This window comes from Coregonus clupeaformis, chromosome 37, assembly GCF_020615455.1.
Source record: "Coregonus clupeaformis isolate EN_2021a chromosome 37, ASM2061545v1, whole genome shotgun sequence".
In the NCBI taxonomy this organism is placed as follows: Eukaryota; Metazoa; Chordata; class Actinopteri; order Salmoniformes; family Salmonidae; genus Coregonus; species Coregonus clupeaformis.
Genome location: NC_059228.1, coordinates 10019394 through 10040165, shown reverse-complemented (window position 1 = coordinate 10040165; position 20772 = coordinate 10019394). Strand labels below are relative to the sequence as shown.

Here is a 20772-nt window from a genome sequence, read left to right as displayed (position 1 = left end):
CAAATGCACTTGACTTCATTTATTCACAAACGCATCTCTATTCCCAGACACGTAGGCCTACCATTATCAAATACATTTGTTTTGCTTAAGTCCATTTTAGAGACACTAACCAGGGAAACCAAACTATATTAATCTGCATTGCAACGCTGGTTGACTAAGGGCTGGATTCAATCCGTAGAAGACCAGCGTTATAGCGGGATCGAAATTTAAAGCCAATGTTTTCACGGAGACTGCATTAATGTTAAACGATGCATATCTCGGCTCTATTGATTTTTTTTTTTTTATGTCAACCACGCTACAGGGCTGATCTTCGGCCCTACGGATTGAATCCAGCCCTTAGTACTGCCTACCGCCGTTTCTCTCTCTCTCTACTGGTAGCCTGTCTGGCAGGCTGTTGTGCCTTCACACTCTCTGCTGTGCTATGCACTCATGAGTGATGGGGGAAATGCAGTTCAGTCATCCATCAAATGCACATGGCTTAGTGTGGCATGCTGCACATTCAACATTAGGGGAGCAGCCAGTGTCACACAATAAAAGGGCTATTCTTATCACTACCTAACCTTACTGTCAATGAGAAAAACAAACACGGGATAATGTTGGACTCTGACATAGACCATAGCCTTGATAGGAATCAGGCCTGTGGAGAGTAGGCCAAATAGTTGTGGGGATTTATACAATAGATCGTTTCGGTCCTGGATGCTCTGATTGGCTGAAACCACATTACATTCTCATTAGATGGTGGGAATAAACAGAGAGAAAATACTCCTCTCTGTGCAGCTATGAGAGAAAAGAACAGGGAGTACTTGTTCTTGACATCTTTTGAGACATCACTCTATGCATCTCAGTAGTTCCATTCTCTGTATAGATATCAGTTCACAATGTCTGCATTCTCGCAATGATCCCAAATATATCCATAATGTCATCTTAGCACATCAGTTTAAACCTTCCAACACTTCATGTCCTTGTCTTCAGCTAGCGAAACATACGAGTGGCTCAAGTGTTTCAAGAGCAGGGCTCTTATTAACGTTGTCATGATAAGGGGACTAAGGCTGACAGAAAGACATGCCTATTTACATGGGCTATAATCCTGTTCCTGTAAGTGGGTAAATCCATTTGAATTCAATCGCTATTTGACAGCATCCCTTTTTATTTAAACAAAACTTTCCTTACATGTTTGCCCATGGAAGAAGTGGTCAGAAAGTGACTTTTTGGACCTGAATGACAAAACATTCAGGAGATAAAGGTGCTCAAAGTTGACCCATTCTGCATACCCCACCATACCATGGGACATCCATGTCTTCATCACTGGAAAATATAAACAGTTGAGTTTTATATCATTTATAAGCTTACAAACATTTGTATAGGATGCATCATTGCTGTAGGGTCTAGGCTGTGGTCAGGGGGGCACTATAGCCAGCCACTGGTAGCCTAGTGGTTAGAGAAGCGGGATCATCCTAAATACCATCGCCTTTGCGCAAGGCACTAAACCCCCTACAATTGCTCCAGGGGCGCTGCACTGCGGATTACCTATTGCTTCCAGTCCCTTGGGGTGTGTGTGTCTCAGGGGGTTGGCATATGATCATAAAGAAACATTTACGTTCTCTGCAAGTTAATGAACAATAAGTACATCTTATAATCCCTCATGGTCATCATACCAACACTCTGATCTGTAACATATGCCCCATAGTGAAGACTTAGCACGACCCTTCTTTTAGGTCCTGAGTCAATGAAAGACATGGGTTAGGCTGACCACAATCTCTAGCACCGTTTATGCCTGGTTCTAACATGCGTCCCGTGTCCTGATCTTGTCCACATTCCGATTGTGCCCTCATTTTCAAACGTGTCTCTTACATCATCCATCCACTGTGTCTGCATTGTGACCAGATTTCCTGGTCCCTCCCCGTATACACATTATTTTACAGATATTCTTACAAAATAATATTGAGTTACTTATTTTACGAAACATTGATGCCATAAATCAATGGTGCCACCTGTCAATGATTTTAGAAGGCAATATAATTATGATTTTGAATGGTTTCACTGTCCAGATCCGTCTACACATCCAGACACGATGGGTCTCCGACTACCTCTGGAGGGGATCAGGGAGATCTAATCACAATCAGAACAAATGTGTCTTTTGATTGTCTACACCCGTCTAAAAATGTAGGCACAATCAGAATGTGGACAACATCAGGACAAAGGACGCATGTTAGAACCAGGTATTAATGGGGCTAGTCAGAAAAGGATAACATACGATTGAACCAGGATCAACCTTCTCTCCAAAAAAGTAGAATAAATTACTCTCAGAGAAGGTAAAGCATGCACCTAGGCCACATTCTATTATCGAAAAGCAAAGGAAAAGAGATAAGCTTGTTCAATTGATCACCTCCTTCTAAACTCCATGTAAAATCCTCTTCAGGATGGAGGCAGTTGGGTTGGCTGCAGCCAAGGTTTATTGCGGGATTAAGTCACTCACTTTCATTAGAAACCATCTGGTGTCAACAAGGACAACTAGGGAGAACTGGCAACCCAAACATGGCCTTCTGATTTCTGGAATAGCTCAATTAATTCAGGAGAATATTGGGAAGGCACCATGCCATGATAGTGGATGTTTTTAAAGTCCTCCAATTCTTATAATTGGCAGCTTTGAACAGGAAATGACCTGACATCACACCGAGCAGTTCAAAGAAATTGCCGTACTATTTTTGTTTCCTAATGTTTGAGATAAGGACGTCTGTCCTGAATTGGCTTATACTGGATCTGGAGATACAACAAGCATCATCAGTCACTCCACGATCCACATCTCTCTAAAGATGGATGAACCCACGACCCCAAACGAGCAAAAACTACCTTTGTTTACAATGCAATGAACCAAGATGGCCGCCCCCACACAATCTACTTCTGCTTCCTCCCTTCCTTGTATTACATGACCACCTTGAAAAACTCCAGCCCTCTCACGTTGCCCAATGGTAAGACATGAAGACAGAGCTGTCATGGAGTGCTGTTCACTTATGTCCTCTCCGGCAGGGTCACATCCATTCCCATCGCCACCACAGTGTTGACGGCTGGCTAAAGAATTCAGAAGGCAGCATGACACCAAGGCAGGTGACCAGGTATCTCTTTACCATGTAATTGACAGGTGCGATAGGCTGACATTACAGCTCTATTAAATGACATATAAAAGTTTCATAAGGTTGAATAGGCTGCTGTTAGTGAAACAAGGGGTCATTGTTTATCGCGTAATGGCGCTGGCATGATGTTGGGCACATGGACAAGGACCAAGGCTGTTTGAGGGCGATCAGGTGAGTCGGATTGGTGAAATACAACCCGGGGGCAAGGTTGCTGCTGTAACTCATTTACACTAACTGGCTAACCTCATAAACGTTATCAAGGAGGATGAGTTTCAATTGGAAATCTGCCGCTTCAATAGCTGCTGCCTCATGTGTCAACATCGTTTTAGAATGTATTGTTAGGTTGTGGTTCCTTTACTGATCGTTAAAGGGATATAACCATGTAGGTTTATGTGAAAACCCACACCAATGACCTAACATAATTGCCCTCCATGGCTGCAACTCTGGTTGCCACACATTACCTATTGATAGCATCCACTCTATTAAAGGTCCAATGTAGTTGTTTTTATCTCAATATCAAATCATTTCTGGGTAACAATGAAGTACCTTACTGTGATTGTTTTAAATTAAAATGGTAAAAAAGAAAAAAAATAGCTTCTTAGCAAAGAGCAGTTTCTCAAGCAATACTTTTGCTAGGACTGTCTGGAAGTGGGGAGGGGAAAATGGAAAACTAGCTGTTATTGGCAGAGAGGTTTGGAACGCTCTTCTTATTGGTCTATTATCTAATTTACCACATGGTGATGTCACCAGGCAGGCCAAAACTCCATCCCACTACAACAGGCTGAATTTTTCTTTTCAAATAGCTCTTACACTAAAAGGGCATTATCATCATTTTTACAATTTCACAGTATTATTCCAACCTCATAGTGTGGAAATCAATATATATATATATATATATACACACATATATATGTATATATATATACATATATATGTATATATATACATATATATACATAATATATACATATATACACATATATATATATACATACATATACATATACATATATATACATATATACATACATATACATATATATAAATATATACATACATACATACATACATACATACATATACATATACATATACATACATATATATACATATACATATACAGCTGTGGAAAAAATTAAGAGACCACTGCACATTTTTCTTAAATCAGCATCTCTACATGTATGACAGCCATTCCATTCCAGTGTCTGTTGAATTCCAACACAGGCACACCTCATTCTACTGAATTAGGTACTGATTAGGTGATCACCTGAACCAAATCTTATTTAACGAGGATAAGTATAAAAACCACTGCTGTGGTCATCACTATCCTCTTGCAATAGGACCAGCTGGATGGCACAAACAGTGCTAATAGTACCTCAAAAGTAATATTAATTTAAAAAAACTATTGACCAAAAGTTTTAAGTGAGGAAAACAAGGGTTCAATTCTGGCTTTACTGGCAGAGGGAAACAGTGAGCGTTAGGTTGCTTCCATCCTTAAAATTTCAAAGACGGCGCTTCATAAGAACAAGGTCAAGCAGCAGACATTGGGGACAACAAAGCTACAGACTAGCAGAGGGCGAAAACGACTCTCTACTGACCGGGATGACCGCCAACTCATTCGAATGTCACTCAACAACCGTAGGATGACATCAAGTGACCTACAAAAAGAATGGACAACGGCAGCTGGGGTGAAGTGCACGGCGAGGACGGTTCAAAACAGGCTCCTAGGGGCAGGGCTGAAGTCGTACAAAGCTAGAAAAAAGCCCTTCATCAATGAGAAGCAAAGAAGAGCCTGGCTGAGGTTTGCAAAAGACCATAAGGATTGGACCATAGAGGACTGGAGTAAGGTCATCTTCTCTGATGAGTCCAAGTTTCAGCTTTGCCCAACACCTGGTCGTCTAATGGTTAGACGGAGACCTGGAGAGGCCTACAAGCCACAGTGTCTCGCACCCACTGTGAAATTTGGTGGAGGATCGGTGATGATCTGGGGGTGCTTCAGCAAGGCTGGAATCGGGCAGATTTGTCTTTGTGAAGGACGTATGAATCAAGCCACGTACAAGGTTGTCCTGGAAGAAAACTTGCTTCCTTTTGCTCTGACATTGTTCCCCAACTCTGAGGATGGGTTTTTCCAGCAGGACACAGACAGGTCAATCAAGGTGTGGACGGAGGACCACCAGATCAAGACCCTGTCATAGCCAGCCCAATCTCCAGACCTGAACCCCATTGAAAATTTCTGGAATGTGATCAAGAGGAAGATGGATGGTCACAAGCCATCAAACAAAGCCGAGCTGCTTGAATTTTTGAGCCAGGAGTTACATAAAGTCACCCAACATTACATGTTACATTTACGTCATTTAGCAGACGCTCTTATCCAGAGCGACTTACAAATTGGTGCATTCACCTTATAGCCAGTGGGATAACCACTTTACAATATGTTTTTTTTTTTTGGGGGGGGGTAGAAGGATTACTTTATCCTATCCCAGGTATTCCTTAAAGAGGTGGGGTTTCAAGTGTCTCCGGAAGGTGGTGAGTGACTCCGCTGTCCTGGCGTCGTGAGGGAGCTTGTTCCACCATTGGGGTGCCAGAGCAGCGAACAGTTTTGACTGGGCTGAGCGGGAACTGTGCTTCCGCAGAGGTAGGGGGGCCAGCAGGCCAGAGGTGGATGAACGCAATGCCCTCGTTTGGGTTTAGGGACTGATCAGAGCCTGAAGGTATGGAGGTGCCGTTCCCCTCACAGCTCCGTAGGCAAGCACCATGGTCTTGTAGCAGATGCGAGCTTCAACTGGAAGCCAGTGGAGTGTGTGGAGGAGCGGGGTGACGTGAGAGAACTTGGGAAGGTTGAACACCAGATGGGCTGCGGCATTCTGGATGAGTTGTAGGGGTTTAATGGTACAGGCAGGGAGCCCAGCCAACAGCGAGTTGCAGTAATCCAGACGGGAGATGATTAGGACCTGTGCTGCTTCCTGTGTAAGGCAGGGTCGTACTCTCCGAATGTTGTAGAGCATGAACCTACAGGATCGGGTCACCGCCTTGATGTTAGCGGAGAACGACAGGGTGTTGTCCAGGGTCACGCCAAGGCTCTTCGCACTCTGGGAGGAGGACACAACCGAGTTGTCAACCGTGATGGCGAGATCATGGAACGGGCAGTCCTTCCCCGGGAGGAAGAGCAGCTCTGTCTTGCCGAGGTTCAGCTTGAGGTGGTGATCCGTCATCCACACTGATATGTCTACCAGACATGCAGAGATGCGATTCGCCACCTGGTTATCAGAAGGGGGAAAGGAGAATGTGAACATCAATGTGAAAGACTGGTGGAGAGCATGCCAAGACGCATGAAAGCTGTGATTGAAAATCAGGGTTATTCCACCAAATATTGATTTCTGAACTCTTCCTAAGTTAAAACATTACTATTGTGTTGTTTAAAAATTAACATGAACTTATTTTCTTTGCATTATTCGAGGTCTGACAACACTGCATCTTTTTTGTTATTTTGACCAGTTGTCATTTTCTGCTAGTAAATGCTCTAAATAACAATATTTATATTTGGAATTTGGGAGAAATGTTGTCAGTAGTTTATAGCATAAAACAAAAATGTTATTTTTACCCCAAAATAGTAAAACCAGAGAAACTGATAATTTTGCAGTGGTCTCTTAATTTTTTACGCAGCTGTATATTTTATATATATATATATATACATACACATATATATATACATACATACATACATATATATATACATACACACATATATATATATACATACATATCTCAAATATAAAATACATTTTGATTTGTTTAATACTTTTTTGGTTACTACATGATTCCAAGTGTTATTTCATAGTTTTGATGTCTTCACTATTATTCTACAATGTAAAAAATAGTAAAAATAAAGAAAAACCCTTGAATGAGTAGGTGAATCCAAACCTTTGACTGGTGGTGTATATATATATATATATACACATATATATAAAAACACAGGAAAATCAAGTTTTTGCCTGTACTGGGCCTTTAACTTCCCTCTGCCCTACAATAACCCCCTGGATTTTGGCAGTCTCATACGATTGCTCCCTTTTTCTCCTGAATACCACCCCACATACAGTACTGTAAAGGGCTAATCATAGAAATAAAATGACTAGAACAGGTATCGATACCCAATCAAGTCAACGTTCCGTGAAGGGTGGACCTGTGGACATATTGAGTGTACCCTTGAACGTGCAGTCAAATTACCGTGTTCTGGCGGTCTTTACCCTTCTTGTAATTCAATTTCTATGGGGACAAAACTCTTGGCATGCTTCATATGAAACAGTAGTACAGTTTTCTAAAATGTCTGTATCATAAGTATCATACATTTTGGTACTGTGGTACCGGTATAACGTGCAACACTACTTTGAAATCCAGTTGTTTCCCACTGAAACAACAGGCAGACTGTAACTGGGCCCGGACACCTGAGCCCCCTCTCAGCCCCACAGTGCACAAGTAGAGCAACCAGGGACCTGGCCGCCCAGCCACCCCTGAGGGTAACCAGAGAACCCTGCCAAGGCCACCTGACATCACCATGAAGCTGCCACACAGCAGACACACTGAGACCCACTTATACATAGGGGAGAACAAAGATCTAGGGACAATCAGAGCTATTAAGAGACTATTAAGTCTCTCCTGGGAAATATAGGGCACACGTCTGCAGCACACATAGGTAAGTCACACACAAAGCACACGTAGAATAAGATCTAAGGCTGGTATTATCCTCCAAACGGTCTCCATAGCAAAACATCACTGGAGCCGCGTCTTCATAAAGTTACAACCTACGACATGCACAAAACAGTCTCTGAACGGAGCCCTCTATACGGTGTGTGGTAAAGTCACAAAGTGGTTACAGAGTACATCTAGTTCAGTATGAATTGAGCCTAAGCCACCTCTGAGGCCCCAATACAAATGACTGTTGATCATCTCTGGTCTGGAGAATACAGAACTCTTCTCTCTATTCCAGCCTCCCGCTAGCCCACTCTACAGGACTGGGTGTGTGTAAAGTGTTTTAGAAGGCATGTAGGCTAATTATTCAGCCTGGCGATGAGTGGAGCTGCCCTGAGCCCTTCATCAGCTGATGTCATCCTGAGAGGCTTTGCGGCAGGCAGGCCCATTCATTAATCTGTCTCCTTTTACAAGCCTCGTCATGGCTGTCCTGACCGCGCCACATTATAGAACATTCCACATCCGCATGGATTAGGCCAGTGGTCTCCTTGGGGACCCCCAGCCATTCCATGTATTTGATCTATTCGAGCTAACACGCCTGACTCAACTTGTCAACTAATTATCAAGTCCTTGACTGGTGAATCAGGTGAACTAGTTCAGGGCTACAACAAAATGTTGAAATATCTGGGGGCTGGGGGTCCCCGAGGAGAGCTTTGAAAACCCCTGGATTAAGCCATTAATCTCCAACACACCGGCCTGGCGCAGTTGTCATACACAGGCTAATGAGGGGGAGGACAGAGGGAGAGAGTGGTGGAGGGAGATGGCGGTAGTAGAGGCAGGGATTAGAAGAAAATTGTGACAGTGAGTGATCTATCATCAACTTAAAATAGGGACATGCATGTGGCTTTTGATGTGTGAGCAAAGTAGGCCTATGTGAAACAGACAGACTTTGATACTCTTTAGTCATAACTCTATCCTGGTGTGTGAAAGGGTTAATAAATTGTGCTTGCATAGAAGAGACTGGGATTCTTATTCTCTAAACAGAAATCAATGTACAACAGAGAGCCATTCATTCCCACGGGGGGCCAGTATGAAAAATGTATGCACTTACTAACTGTAAGTCGCTCTGGATAAGAGCGTCTGCTAAATGACTAAAATGTCAAATGTAATTACAGCAGCCTCATACCTCACAGGCAGAGAGAGAGTTGACATCAAACAGACACAGTCAGGCCCATAGAATAGCACAACAAGGGTATTATCTGCCGCTGTGTATGTGTGTGTTTTTTGTCCAGCAGACTAGATATTTCTCAGCTTTCCCAGTTACTCAAACACGGGATGGCTGCTAGGCAACCAGGCCACATCACATCAGGCAGAGAGAGAGAACTGAGAGGGTGGATAGAGAGAGAGGAGAAAGAGGGAGGGAGAGATAGAGACAGAGATGGCGAGGGAGTGCAGAGAGAACGGAGAGGGAGGATACAGAGAGAGAGAGAGAGAGAGGGGGGTGGGGGTTGTGAGTTTTGAGGCAGAAACTGTGCTGGCAGTATTACATAAGATAGCTGCCCATATTAATGTGGTTAGGCACTATGAAGTGATGAAAATTAGTCACAAGTGACGAGACAGATGAGGACACAATCCCACAGTGATTTTAAGTCATTGTTTATGAGGACAATGATGGACAAATGAGTTTAAAACAACACGCACAATGAATCATAATATGATTAATATGGTTATATACAATACAAGCAATCAGTGATTTCAACACCACATAATGGATTATTTCAGTAAAACACATACACAGGCTGAAGGGTCTCGTTCAACGAGAAGAAAATGGAATGATATTATAGAAATGATCCCTGAGAGTGGATGTATATGGTTTGTATAACAGTGTCACCATACACTTGACTTGTCTATGAATGCATGTGAGAGATTCTTATGAATGCATAGCCATAGATATATAGTGAGCTCCAAAAGTATTGGGACAGTGACAAGTTGATGTTTTGGCTCTGTACTCCAGCACTGATACAATGACTGAGGTTAAGGTGCAGACTGTCAGCTTTCGTTTGAGGGTATTTTCATCCATATCGGGTGAACCGTTTAGAAATTACAGCACTTCTTGTACATAGCCCCCCCAAATTCACTTATATGTGTATTAAAGTAGTCAAACGTTTAGTATTTGGACCCATATTCCTAGCACGCAATGATTACATCAAGCTTGTGTTGGATGCATTTGCTGTTTGTTTTGGTTGTGTTTCAGAATATTTTGTGCCCAATAGAAATGAATGGTAAATAATGTATTGTGTCATTTTGGAGTCACTTTTATTGTAAATAAGAATAGAATATGTTTCTAAACACTTCTACATTAATGTGGAAGCTACCATGATTACGGATAGTCCTGAATTACTCGGGAATAATGATGAGTGAGAAGGTTACGGATGCGCAAATCATTCCCCCAAAAATGCTAACCTCCCCTGTTATTGTAATGGTGAGAGGTTAGCATGTCTTCGGGGTATGATATTTATGCGTCTAACTTTCTCACTCATCATTATTCACGATTCATTCAAGACTATCCATAATCATGGTAGCATCCATATTAATGTAGAAGTGTTTAGAAACATATTCTATTCTTATTTACAATAAAAGTGACTCCAAAATGAGACAATACATTATTTACCATTCATTTCTATTGGGCACAAAACAATCTGAAACACAACCAAAACAAATAGCAAATGCATCCAACAAGTTTGTCACAAGCTTGATGTAATCATTGTGTGCTAGGAATATGGGACCAAATACAACAACTTTTGACTACTTTAATACACATAAGTGAACTTTTGGTCCCCTAAAATTGGGGGGACTATGTATAAAATGTGCTGTAATTTCTAAACGGTTCACCCGATATGGATTAAAGCTGATAGTCTGCACTTTAACCTCAAGGTAATTTCATTTTGTATCCAAAGTGCAGGAGTACAGAGCCAAAACAACAAAAAATGTTTCACTGTCCCAATACATTTGGAGCTCACTGTAGATATGAGAGCAGAGAAAGGGAGAGGGGCAAGAGAGAAGAGAGAGAGCGAAAAAGAGTGAGAAAGGGCAAGAGAAGATATATTGCACCAATTTGTACATTTAAATGATCATACGTGTGCCTGTGCATATGTGTGTGAGTGAGTGTGTATTCATAAACATGTAATACAGTAGCACCCTCCTGTCTGTTCCTCACAGCTCGCGGGGTATGATGGTGAAGGGCCTGATGGGGCAGGAGGACTCAAGCTCCAGGGCTGTGAGGAAGCAGTCTGGAGCCTGGCTGCTGCCCCGTGACTGCAGGGCCTCCCCCAGGCCGCTCCATGCCTCGTGTGACGTGCTCTGGGCCTGCACCGCGTCCCGCAGCACCTTCTCCCCCAGACCTAGACGCCCACACCGCACCAACAACTGGCCCTGAGGAGGGGAAGGCAGGGGAGGGGAAAAGTGAGTCTGCATGGGGGATAAGTAATTGAGAGATTACAGAGAGAGAGAGAGATCTAGCTTTGGCTTTGGATCTAGCTTTGCCAGTATCTAAACCATGAGAACCCACTGACACTAGATATAGCGTGTCAGAGGGGCACTAAGGGGACACACCAAAACAGGGGAGGGGATGCCATGTCCAGCTTCCTGAGATGATGAGATGTCGCTAGTTAAAGATCCTGTTTGTCCCAACTGTATTTGTACTGGCTTGTTGAGTGAATGCAACCAGAGGCACTCCCAGAAAGGATGAGGCGTCCGTGCGATGAGGATGACTACTCCCGATGTGTATACTGTATGTCTGTGTGTGAGAGAGTGTGTGTGTTTGTGTGTTTGGTTCAGAGAGTGTATGTTTGTGTGTGTTTGTGGCTGTGTGAGAGGGCAGTAGTGGTCAGTGCAGCGTGGTATGTCTCTTTGGAACTTCTCTCTGTTGAGGCACCGTGTGTCTCAAGAGTCCATCAGCATAACAGGGCATCACGCAACCGACATGGCATGAACACACACAACTACACACCCACACACATGCAAACGCACACACACACAGCCTCCAGAGCAGGGCTTGCCTGAGGTCAAACCGACAAGTCTTGTTATGCAGGCTCTGATCACAAGCTCCAGATTAATTGGGCTGAAACTCAGAGAGCTGTCTAGGGGCTCTGACGCAACCTCCAATGAGGATGCTCTGCTCCCTCTGTCTCTCAGTCTCCAAGCTCCTCTCTGCTGTAACTCCATACTATCTCACTCCTTTTCCTACATTATATTCCCCCCATATACTGTATGTTCCCTCTCTCTGCTACTGACAAGAACAGAAGAAAATACAGAAGGAGATCTAAGATGGGGTGCAGACTCAGACACACAATGGAGGATATACAGTCAGGTCCATCATTATTGGCACCCTTGATAAAGATGAGCAAAAAAGACTGTATAAAATAAATAATACAAATACTGAGCTACAGTATTGTCACGATTGTTGAGAGACGGGTCAGACCAAGGTGCAGCGTGAAAAGCGTACATGTTTATTAACTAAATAAACATACAAGAAACAACGTAATGTGAAGTCCTCCGGCTATACATATACAAGCCGAACAAGATCCCACAACTAAGGTAGGCAACCAGGCTACTTAAGTATGATCCCCAATCAGAGACAACGAGCGACAGCTGTCTCTGATTGGGAATCACACCCGGCCAAACATAGAAACACAACATAGAACTGCAACATAGAAATAGACTAACATAGATCTCAAATAGACATTCACACCCTGACTCAACAAACAAGACTTCCATAGGTCAGGGCGTGACAAGTATATTGTAAAAAGTATTGGTACCCCTGTTTTCAGAACTCTAGCACCTTCCCCTTGCGAGGATAACAACACTGAGCATTTTTCTTAAATGTTTTATGAGATTGGAGAACAAGTTGGGAGGGATCGTAGACCATTCCTCCATACAGAATCTTTCCAGATCCTTGATATCCTTCGTCTACGGAAGAGTATAAGGGCCAAGCGAAGAAAAACTGTGATGTACGGGAGAGTGGGATAAGTTGAGCCATCTTCACATTCAGCATCCCTTCATCAAGGGAAATATAGTATTCTTTCTAACAAATATATCTACATATATTTCAGGATGTTGTTTATCCCTGGAAATAATCAGAATTCATGTAAACATTACAGGTTTGAAAACATAGCTTGTCCAAAACAAGTGGGACAGGGTAAGTTAAGCCGCCTACAAATTTCTGTACTGAAGGAAATATTACCACTACCTTTTTAAAACCATGTCTATCTTTATTTCCCAAACACAATCACTTTTTTGTCTTTTAATAATTGTAAGCATATTGTGCATATTGTGCAATTAACTACCAGGTAGAAATAAAAAACAGAAGTGTTTCGGCCCTCCAGGACCGGAATTGAAGAACCCTGCCGTAGGGGAAAGATCCCGAATCTCCTCATTACCCCCCCAGTAAATGTAGCCCACATTTAGGCTAGTGTTTATATGTGTATTTCACACTACGTTGAGGTTAAAATCAGAGTATAATGCTTGTATGGATGTCAACCCCAATACATGTTCATGTCATCTTCACCAATCAACTGCATTGCAGTTAAAAGCGACTTTGACTACCACCACCGATTTCTGTAGGCTAGCTATGCTACCAGCTTTTACGAACGGGAGTTACAAATTAGCAGTCACTTCTTCTAAACCTGAAAAGGAATAACTTCTAAATGTTATGCAGCGAAAACAGCCAGATATATAACAATTGGACTTTAGTAACCACATTGTGGGCCTGTTACGATACATCAATCATGACAGATTTGAAGAATGTTCACTTTGTTAGATCAGATTTATTCAATGTGCACCAATCTGGCATCCTTCTTCTATCCCCAGCGGTCTGCGTTCCTTTCATACTAGGTTTAGGACTTGTGTTAGTTGGGGTAGGGGTGCTGCGGGATTATTTAAAATACTGTCACGCCCTGACTCATGGGACTCTTGTATGTTGAGTCAGGGTGTGGATATCTATGTTAGTATTTCTATGTTTTCATTCTAGGTTTGTATTTCTCTGTTTGGCCGGGTGTGATTCCCAATCAGAGACAGCTGTCGCTCGTTGTCTCTGATTGGGGATCATACTTAGGCAGCCTGTTGGCATGCATTAGTTGTGGGATCTTGTTCCGTGTAGAGGCTTGTATTGTGTTTAGCCTTAAGACTTCACGTTTCGTTGGTTTGTTGTTTTGTTCGTGTGTTTATCGGTGAAATAAACAAGTATGCCTTCACGCTGCGCCTTGGTCTGACCCGTCCTTAAACGAACGTGACAAATACTCTTTGATGAGGTAGGGTTTCAGATGTTTTCAGAAGATGGGCAGGGATTCTGCTGTCCTAGCTTCAGGGGGAAGCTGGTTCCACCATTGAGGTGCCAGGACAGAGAAGAGCTTTGACTGGGCTGAGCGGGAGTAGAGCGGAGACCAGAGGTGGCAGAGCGGAATACTCGGGTTGGGGTGTAGGGTTTGAGCAAAGCCTGAAGGTAGGGAGGGGCAGTTCTTCTTGCTGCTCTGTAGACAAATACCATGGTCTTGTAGTGAATGCAAGCTGCGACTGGAAGCCAGTGGAGTGTGTGGAGGAGCAGGGTGACATGGGAGAACTTGGGAAGGTTGAACACCAGGCAGGCTGCGCCATCCTGGATAAGTTTTAGGGGTTTGATGGCACAAGCGCGGAGCCCAGCCAACAGCGAGTTGCAGTAATCCAGATGGGAGATGATGACAAGTGACTGGATTAGGACCTGCGCCGCTTCCTGTGAGAGGTAGGGTCGTACTCTATGGTTGTTGTAAATCAGGGTTCCCCAACTGGCGGCCCGCGGGTGATTTTATTTGCCCCCCAAGTTTCGGATAAATGATTATTTATTTTAATTTTTTATTGTTGGACACCAGCAAATCAGCTCCATGTGATTTTAATTTTGGAAATCTATTCCAAAGTACTCCCACACATAATAGAGAGATATGTGATCGTATACAAATGTGGGCAAGGTTTGAAATTATTATGTTTTAGTCAAATATGATATCTGTTTGGGCTTTTTGTGGTCAATTTGCAGTCTACAAATTATTTGTAATTATGTTCCGGCCCCCCAACCATCCGCTCAAGAAAAAGTCGGACCGCGGCTAAATCTAGTTGATGACCCCTGTTGTAGAGCATGAACCTGCATGAGTGAGTCACTGTTTTGATGTTTGCAGAGAACGACAGGGTGTTGTCCAGGGTCATGCCAAGGTTCTTTGTACTCTGGTTGTACTCTGGGAGGGGGACACCGTGGAGTTGTCAACCGTGATGGAGAGGTCTTGGAGCGGGCAGGCCTTCTCTGGGAGGAAGAGCAGCTCAGTCTTGTCGAGGTTGAGCTGGTGGGCTGACATCCAAGCTGAGATATCTTCCAGGCATGCAGAGATGCGTGTCGCCACCTGGGTGTCAGAAGGGGGGAAGGTGAAAAGAAGTTGAGTATCATCCGCATAGCAATGATAGGAGAGACCATGTGAGGATGACAGTGTATAGAGAGAGCAGGAGAGGGCCTAGAACCGAGCCCTGGGGGTACATGGTGCAGACACAGATCCTCTCCACGTCACCTGGTAGGAGCGGCCTGCCAGGTAGGATGCAATCCAAGAGTGTGTAGAGCCTGAGACGCCCAGACCTGAGAGGGTGGAGAGGAGGATCCGATGGTTCACGGTGTTGAAGGCTGATCTAGGAGGATGACGGGCGGCCGGACATCACTAGTCGCAGGATTTCATCTGGAGAGAAAGGAGAAAGAGCTCAAGGCGTAGGGTAATTCTATGTGAGTGGTACCAGTGGACTCAATAGGCTGAGTGAATGAGGAGCGGATGTCGTCAACTTTCTTTTCAAAGTGGTTGACAAAGTCGTTCACAGAGAGGGAGGGGGAGTGGGTGGAGTATTAAGAAGGGAGGAGAAGGTGGAAAATAGTTTCCTAGGGCAGAAGCTTGACATTTATAGTGACAGAAAGTGGCTTTAGCAGCGGATACAGAGGAAGAGAAGGTAGAGGGGAGGGATTGAAAGGACGATAAGTCTTCCAGACATTTAGTTTTCCTCCATTTTCAGATGCCCGCAGCCCTGTTCTGTTAGCTAGCAAGGAGTCACTCAGCCACGGAGCAGGAGGGGAGGGTTGAGCCGGCCGGGAGGAAAGGGGACAGTGAGAGTCATAGGATGTGGAAAGGGAGGTGACTAGGGTTCAAGAGACAGAAGGATTTAGCAAAAGGGAGAGATGATAGGCTAGAAGAGGAGAGAGAGTGAAGATTGCGACGGCGCATGAACATCTGGGCAGGGTATGAGTGGGTAGGGTTGGAGGAGAGGGAGACAGAAAAGGAAACAAAGTAGTCAGAGACCTGGAAGGGGGTTGCAGTGAGATTAGTAGTAAAGATGAGGTCAAGCACATTGCCTGCCTTGTGAGTGGGAGGGGACTGGGAAAGGGTTAGGTCAAAAGAGGAAAGGAATGGAAAGAAAGAGGTGGAAAGAAATTAATCGAAGGCAGACAGCGGGAGGTTGAAGTCGCCAGTACAATAAGTGGTGAGCCATCATCAGGAAATGAGCTGATCAAGGTGTCAAGCTCATTGAGGAACTCTCTAAGGGCACCTAGTTGGCAATAGATGACAACAATGTTAAGCTTGAGTGGACAAGTGACAGTGACAGCATGGAGTGCACATGAGGAGATGGACCGGTGAGTGAGGGAGAAAAAAACAGAAATGAGTAGCCCTGTGCCACCAGATGCACTCAAACTTTGAGAGAACACATAGTCAGATGAAGAGAGATTAGCTGGAGTAGCAGTGTTCTCTTGGGTAATCTATGTCTCTGTCAGGGCCAAAAAGTATAGGGACTGAAGGCCAGCATAGGCTGAAATTAACTCTGCGTTCTTGACCTCTTATACAATAAATTCATTTGACTTGGCGAAAATCCGTATTTTGGGCCTAACTTGCTTACCACTTTTTCCATGTGGTTTCTTCCTTCACAGACTCCATGAAATGATCACCTCTTCCTAAATATTTATATCCTAGAAACAAGGGTGGCTAAACTTACCCCTTTGACTCAACTTCAAAATAAAGTCGCATTATTTTGAGAATAAAGTCTAAATTAAACTTTGAGAATAAACTTGAAATTTTATTTCTAGAATAAAGTCTAAATTGTGAGAATAAAGTCGCAGTTATATTTCATGATTAATTGCCTGACTTCCTGTTGCTGTACGCCACCATTGAAATGCCTGAGCTAGATGACCTGGTGGAACTATACATTAGAAATGGCTTTAGTAACAAGGAAATCCTTTTATCGTTTAACAAAAAATAACCATATTATTATAGGTATTAGGACCTCGAAGAGATTATGCCACAGATTGGGTCTTTTTAGGAGAACCACATGGACTTGTATGAGGTATTGGCCTTCGTGAAATCAACAGTGTACGGAATACATATTAGGAACTTAATCACTCATCATCAGACCTCACCCAGCCTAGTTTTAACCCTGTAATAGCCAAGTGTCACCCGCAAAACACCAGTCTCAGCGTCAACAGTGAAGAGGCGACTACGGGATGCTGACCTTCTAGGCAGAGATGCAAAGACAAAGTCCAGTGTCTGTGTTCTTTTGCCCATCTTAATATTAATTTTTATTGGCCAGTCTGAGATATGACTTTTTCTTTGCAACTCTGCCTAGAAGGTCAGCATCCCGGAGTCGCCTCTTCACTGTTGACGTTGAGACTGGTGTTTTGCGGGTACTATTTAATGAAGCTGCCAGTTGAGGACCTGTGAGGCATCTGTTTCTCAAACTAGACACTCTAATGTATTTGTCCTCTTGCTCAGTTGTGCACCGGGGCCTCACACTCCTCTTTCTATTCTGGTTAGAGCCAGTTTGCGCTGTTCTGTGAAGGGAGTAGTACACAGCGTTGTACGAGATCTTCAGTTTCTTCGCAATTTCTCGCATGGAATAGCCTTCATTTCTCAGAACAAGAATAGACTGACGAGTTTCAGAAGAAAGTTCTTTGTTTCTGGTCATTTTGAGCCTGTAATCAAACCCACAATTGCTGATACTTCAGATACTCAACTAGTCTCAAAAAGGTTTTATTGCTTCTTTAATCAGCACAACAGTTTTCAGCTGTGCTAACATAATTGCAAAAGGGTTTTCTAACAATAAATTAGCCTTTTAAAATGATAAACTTGGATTAGCAAACACAACGTGCCATTGGAACACAGGACTGATGGTTGCTGATAATGGGCCTCTGTACGCCTATGTAGATATTCCATAAAAAATCAGACGTTTCCAGCTACAATAGCCATTTACAACATTAACAATGTCTACACTGTATTTCTGATCAATTTGATGTTATTTTAATGGACAAAAAATGTGCTTTTCTTTCGAAAACAAGGACTACTAGGGATAAAACAAGGACATTTCTAAGTGACCCCAAACTTTTGAACGGTAGTGTATATTTTTTAAATAATATGATAACTAAAAATCTAATAAAAGCTAGACAGTCAGGGAGTATAGAAAATTACAAAAACCGGGCATTCAGGGCACATGCCCATTGATTTTGTTCTAATGTTTGAGCAGAGGAATTAGCCATGCATTAGCCATGGCAAAATGCATAGAATTTCAGGAAATTAGCTTTACAACAGCAACATTTTCTCTACGCTGCCAAGGTACCTTTCTAGCTAATACTATGTTAAGAGTTAATACTTCCTCTTCCAATGAACTGTGGGGAGGTCAAAATAATGAAACTGTCTACCAAATCTATTCATTTTAAAACATTGATTACTTCTACTTGCCATTATCACTCACCAGATGATAAGAAAAGACGTGATTATATATTTTTTGCTAACATATGACGGGGGTCCCTTGGTTTACCTGGGCGGGGGTCCCTGGGCAAGGAAAGTTTGAAAACCTCTGCCCTATTCCTAAAAACCTTATCCCTGGTAGCCTTAGTTATCCCTAGTAGCCCTGTCTCTAGCACCGCTCTTCATCCTCCCCTCCCTTTCTCTCTGCCTGCCCGCATGACCCTAGTCTCACTCGCCAGACTCAGAGTGCATCAGAAGGAGACTAACAGGCCCGTGACCTGACACACACCCGGGGCGGGCAACGGATATGAGACACCTTATGTCAACAGTCAATAATAGACAAGTGAATCCAATCTCTCAAATGCATACCCATTCAGATAAAGAGAGAGAAAGGGATGGGGGAGGGGAGAGGGAAAGAGAGGGAGGGAAAACAAACAGAGAGAGAGAGAATGAAAGACACAGAGAAAGAGGTGAACACATACACACAAGCCAACTCCCCTCCTCCTATCTTCCTCTCTAGCTGGTTATCAGAGGTCTTGCTCAATATAATATATTTCCCTGGTTGCTAGGCAATCCCATAAAGCGCCAAAGCCAAAGAAGGAGTGAAGTGTTATAAATAATGTATTTGCATTATCAAATCAGCTGCCAGCCACCCCCATACAGAGAGAAGGGAGATAGAGAGGAAGAAAAAGAGTGGGGGGGAGAGGATAGAGAGAGAGGGCCATTTGATCACTGGAACACAGTCAATTCTATTAGATTAAGTCCTTGACTCTATGTTTGTACGCGAGTGTGTGTGTCTGCATCTGTCTGTGAATATGTGTGTGTGTGTGTGAGTAGAAGAATAGAGAAAGAGAGGGTGTGGGGAGGAAGAGAGCAGCTGGTTCAGTGAGAAGAGGCCTATGTGTAGCTAACTGACTCACAGCAAAACAGCAGGCAGAGCAGAGGAGAGCGGAGCAGAGGTGCTGGGATGTGGAGGATGTTGAGAGTGGTGGTGAGAATCATTTAACAGCAGAGTCAGGAAGAAGGCAGAGCAGGGAAGGCCACAGCTCAGCTCAGATCCACTGGCTTCCCAACCGAGCCATCACTACCCATCCGAAAATACACCCATCCAACTAGCCATGGGGATGAGTCACACTACACAGCCTTTCATAATGTATCACACACACACACACACACACTAAACACTTAACACACACACTGACACATATTTTACACGTCACATACATTACATACACACATCCTACACACATTTAGTCACACATCACACACACGTGTGTGTGTGTGATAACATGAGAAAGTGTGATCCACTCTCATAAGGCTATTGGGTTTCAAAATATCTGTTCCCTGACTCATACTTCCCCTTCTCATGTTCCTGTGTCTAGTTGTGTGAGAACAGATATAGGACTAACAAACAATGTTATTCTCATCACTGTAAGGTTCTGTGCTGGTTATAAATACTGTGTAGACCTAGTGAATATAATAAAAGCATTGTCTGGTTAAGCCTCTTCCTTTGTGTGAGACTGTAACCTGCTGGTTATGTTAAACACAGATTACATAATCACTGTATAGCACTGTTTTATGGGGGAGTTGAGGGAGTATATTTTGGGGTACTAACACCCAGAAAGATGGAGGGAATGAGCTGTTGCTAGGCAGCGAGCGGAAGAGGAGAGAGTCTGGAGAATATCCGCTAACTGTGTTGAGATAGCTTCATTGCTAATTACCTTAGCTCGTTAAACCAAGTTATTATTAACTTGCTTGAAAATGAAGCTCATAAACAAAGAACAGGACCATGTTAAAATGTCCTCCAGGGTTAAGGGATAGGAGGTTCGGATGAACACCAAAACCCTCATTACAGCAAATTGGTACAGGCAGAGAGAGGAGCAACTGCAGTATTGGTGCTGGATTGGTAATACTTGGATTGGAGCAAACAGGATTGGCCATCCTCCACATAACATGCTGTTTTGCTAACACACAAGCACAGACACACACATACAGACACACACATACAGGCGCACACATGCACACACACAGTGACACTCAGTGACACGCACACACACCTGTCATAGGAGAGACCCAGAGTGGGCCAGCTGGCTGTGTTTCAGCTCCTCATCACCCCAGGGATTGGTACTCCCACTGGCCAAATATGGAAGAGAGAAGCACCCTCTCTT

At 43.5% G+C, this 20772-nt stretch overlaps 1 protein-coding gene across 2 annotated transcripts in view; it reads right to left on the bottom strand.

The window, feature by feature from the left end:
- Positions 1-10693: 10693 nt before the first annotated feature.
- ttc7a (tetratricopeptide repeat domain 7A) overlaps positions 10694-20772 on the bottom strand; it is a 42474-nt gene continuing 32395 nt past the window's right edge. The window contains exon 20 of one of the 2 annotated variants that reach the window (XM_041866496.2): positions 10694-11249. In XM_041866496.2, the coding sequence (XP_041722430.2) occupies positions 11031-11249 (219 nt within the window). In that variant the 3' untranslated portion in view covers positions 10694-11030. Of the gene's footprint in view, positions 11250-15426; positions 15563-20772 lie in introns of those variants that run through there. The other variant, XM_045211528.1, reaches the window with a different exon arrangement.